At 36.0% G+C, this 3365-nt stretch overlaps 1 protein-coding gene across 1 annotated transcript in view; it reads right to left on the reverse strand.

Annotated features, from left to right (window-relative positions):
* LOC111389621 overlaps positions 1 to 2712 on the reverse strand; it is a 5430-nt gene extending 2718 nt beyond the window's left edge. The window contains exons 1-5 of the mRNA XM_023014547.1: positions 2640 to 2712; positions 2389 to 2531; positions 1556 to 2035; positions 186 to 263; positions 1 to 63 (exon numbers count right to left, since the gene is read on the reverse strand). Coding sequence (XP_022870315.1) covers positions 1 to 63; positions 186 to 263; positions 1556 to 2035; positions 2389 to 2531; positions 2640 to 2712 — 837 coding nt within the window. The remainder of the gene's footprint in view (positions 64 to 185; positions 264 to 1555; positions 2036 to 2388; positions 2532 to 2639) is intronic.
* Between the last annotated feature and the right edge of the window lie 653 nt (positions 2713 to 3365).

Here is a 3365-nt window from a genome sequence, read left to right on the forward strand (position 1 = left end):
AGAAGGCACGCTGGTTGGCACATCCAAAAACCCTGCTGAATCTTTCAGGGATAGAGCAATTGCCTGCATAGGAAGATAATGATAAAGCATTTGATCATAAAAGCTAACACGCAAAATTTGTCTGATACATATGTAAATTGTAATCTACTCAGCCATCAATCAAATATTATTGCTGAATAATAAACCTGCATCAGGGCAGCATCATCATCCAGAATATCCGAGTTGGGTACTTGCTTCTTAGGAGTTGAAGTTTTTTTCTTCGCCTAGAATAAGATATTCAAGTAAAATGATCAGAATCCTACACCTAACAATCCATCTCATCCCATCAATGATGCCCACATTGAAAATCAGACTGGTACTGGTAACATATATAAGTAGTCGTTGCTAAAAGAAGCCATGACAAACACCAAACTGGAGGCAGTAAATTCTTGGGCATTTTCAATTGTTGAGATTGCATATTGTTAACATATTCTGACTCAATATAATAACAGTTTTACCCTGTGAAACGTTGTTTATATATTTGCATCAAAATAACTATTAGATTAGTAACATTTGTGTAGTCACTTGTCCCCATGTGCAACAAGCATCTAGAAATACAGCATGCAAAAGGCATTTTTTCTACAGATGATAGCACGTTCATGAGAAGGCACAACATAATGTCCTCATCTGCAACCCTTTGATACATAATGGCCATCAAATAATGCATTTTGAAGAAGATTCTGCATTTTCTATTATCTACATTGTTAGAAATTTTCTATAACAGGCATATCGCTTTGTAAAGTCTACACTTAAAAGAAAGAGAATTTACAAATTCCCTTTAGTGACAAAAAAATTTGTTTGCTAATAGTTTGACATAAATTATAGAGTAACTTGGACGGTTCTGTTATTTCCTCCTTTCATATGTAATACAACAGATTCAGTTAAATAAAAATCAATTATCATTTTGTCTCCCAGTTTTCTTTCCCAGCTAAATGCAGCCCTAGCAACCAACTCTCTACTTAAACTTACCAATGTCACATTCATTAACGGTATGGAAACCTAATAAATCCCATCCTGCAGTTTTGACTCGCCTAGTCAAGTGAAATCATCCTAACAGCAACAAAGATAAATAAAATATAATAAAATTAACATTAGCAAAATGTAAATTGCGAGTATGAACATATTTATGGTCATGGATGTAAAGAGAGCCCAAAATTTCGTGAAATCCTCTTTGTAGCATCTTAGATTTTCTAAAGTTTTCACAGAACGCAAAAAAATTTCTAGAGAAAAAACAAGGCCGATCGCTTTGCACTTCATACAGTAGATAATATTTATAATTTATCTTCAAAAACCAGGTAATGTAACTCACATTTGCAGCAATCTAACTTCTACAGATGCAACATTTATACAATTGAAATAATAAGATAAAACAAGATCCATATACATACCATTAAATAACCACAGTATTATAATTTCAACCAAGTTGCTTTAGTGCCTCAATCTTGACATAAAAAATGCTCAAAATACGTTTATGTAAGTGTATGAGATAAAAAGATAAAAGACAAAAGGAGATTACTTTTCCCTTTTGAGACCCAGAAAACTTGTCATCATCACTCCCATCCTCTTCACTTGAAGAACACGTTTCCTCTTCAATCTCGCTTGGCTTATATTCTTCATCTTCATCGACCATTTTGCGTTTGCCCTTTCTCTCACACTTCTTTTTATGGTCTTTCTGGACAGAACCAATAAAAGAATTTGCAATTCTATGCAAACCCAAGGCCTCCATTCTCTTCTTGTTCTCCTCAATCCTCTTCAATCTCTGCAACTCATAATCGGATGTTTTTTCTTCGCTTCTTGGGGTTTCTTTTTCAGATTCTTCACCTGACGAGTCATTTTCTTGGGACTCTGAGTCTGAGAATTCAGATTTGAGCATTTTTCTTGGCCCTGTACTTGATTTCTTCACAAAATTGTGGATTTGGAGAAGACGGGGTTTTAGGAGTTTGGTGGATACTGTAACGCGGGAATTTTGTAGGGCAGTAGTGGCAATTTTGTCCTTCTATTATGGGAAAATTGCAGCCAAAGTACCAAACATTTCGTTTATTAACAGACTTTGCCCAAACCTTTCATTTGTACCACCGTGAGTACCAACCTTTTAAAAATGTACGGCTCAAGTCTAAATTGACCATTTCTGTTAGTTTGACCCTAAAAATCGTCAGTTGACCCCAGAAATTAAAATTTTAATAATTTGACCACATAAGGCAGGGACATTTTGGATAAAACACATTTTTCCTATTAAATCAAAAATTAAAAATAAAACCACGAACCATCCCCATCTCCTTCTTCCCCAAATCAAAACCAACCCCACCACCATATTCAGTTATTTCACCGTTCGACAGCCTTACTACCCACCAACATCACCACCTCGATCGCCACTTTTTTAGTCTTTCTTCTCTCCTTCACCAACCCCAACCCACCCCACCCCATCGCGACCGCCATTGGCCCACTGTTGCCCAATGCTATTAGCTCGCAGCGTCGGCACCTCCCAAAACCAACTGCAACGACCTCCATGAAAATGAGCTTGAATTTGTACCGTTAGTTAGTGATAAAAATGATGAAGGAGAAGCAATAGAGGGAAAATGTGAGCTTGAATTTGAGACTACCATCATTTGCAAATTTCGAAATTGGGGAAGAAGGGGCCAAGTTAGCGACTTCAAAATCAAATTTTGCTTGCATTTTTAGCGCGTTTTTCAGTGTGAAAATTTGCTTTTGAAATTTAGATTCCCTCAATTTCAACACCAAGGAAAAGAACTTGAGTCTGTGAGAGATTGGGATTTCTCAAATGTTTATTTTGTGGTGGCTGTGATTGTGGCAGTCGACAGCGATTTCAATAGTAGGTGGGTTAATTTGGTTGGGTTTTGAGGGAAGGGAGGATTGAGAAATGGGTGGTGGTGATGTTGGTGGGTAGTGGTGGCTTTCAGCGGTGAATGTGGTGGTTGATTTGGGGGATGAAGGAGATGGGGATGGGTTATGGTTTTATTTTTTATTTTTTGTTTTTGTTTTTAATTTTTGATTTAATAAAAAAATGTGTTTTATTCAAAATGCCCATGTCTTATGTGATCAAATTATTAAATTTTTAATTTATGGGGTCAACTAACGATTTTTGGGGTCAAACTAACGGAAACCGTTAATTTAGACTTGAGCTGCACATTTTTAAAAGATTTGATACTCACGGTGGCACAAATGAAAGGTTTGGACAAAATATGCTAATAAACGAAATGTTTGATACCTTGGCTACAATTTTCCCTTCTATATTATCTTTCATTCTTGTATTTGTTTTTATTTTGTGTAGTTATTATGTTATATTGGACCACGCCTATTAATACTTC

This window comes from Olea europaea, unplaced genomic scaffold (assembly GCF_002742605.1).
Source record: "Olea europaea var. sylvestris unplaced genomic scaffold, O_europaea_v1 scaffold602, whole genome shotgun sequence".
NCBI classification, from domain to species: domain Eukaryota; kingdom Viridiplantae; phylum Streptophyta; class Magnoliopsida; order Lamiales; family Oleaceae; genus Olea; species Olea europaea.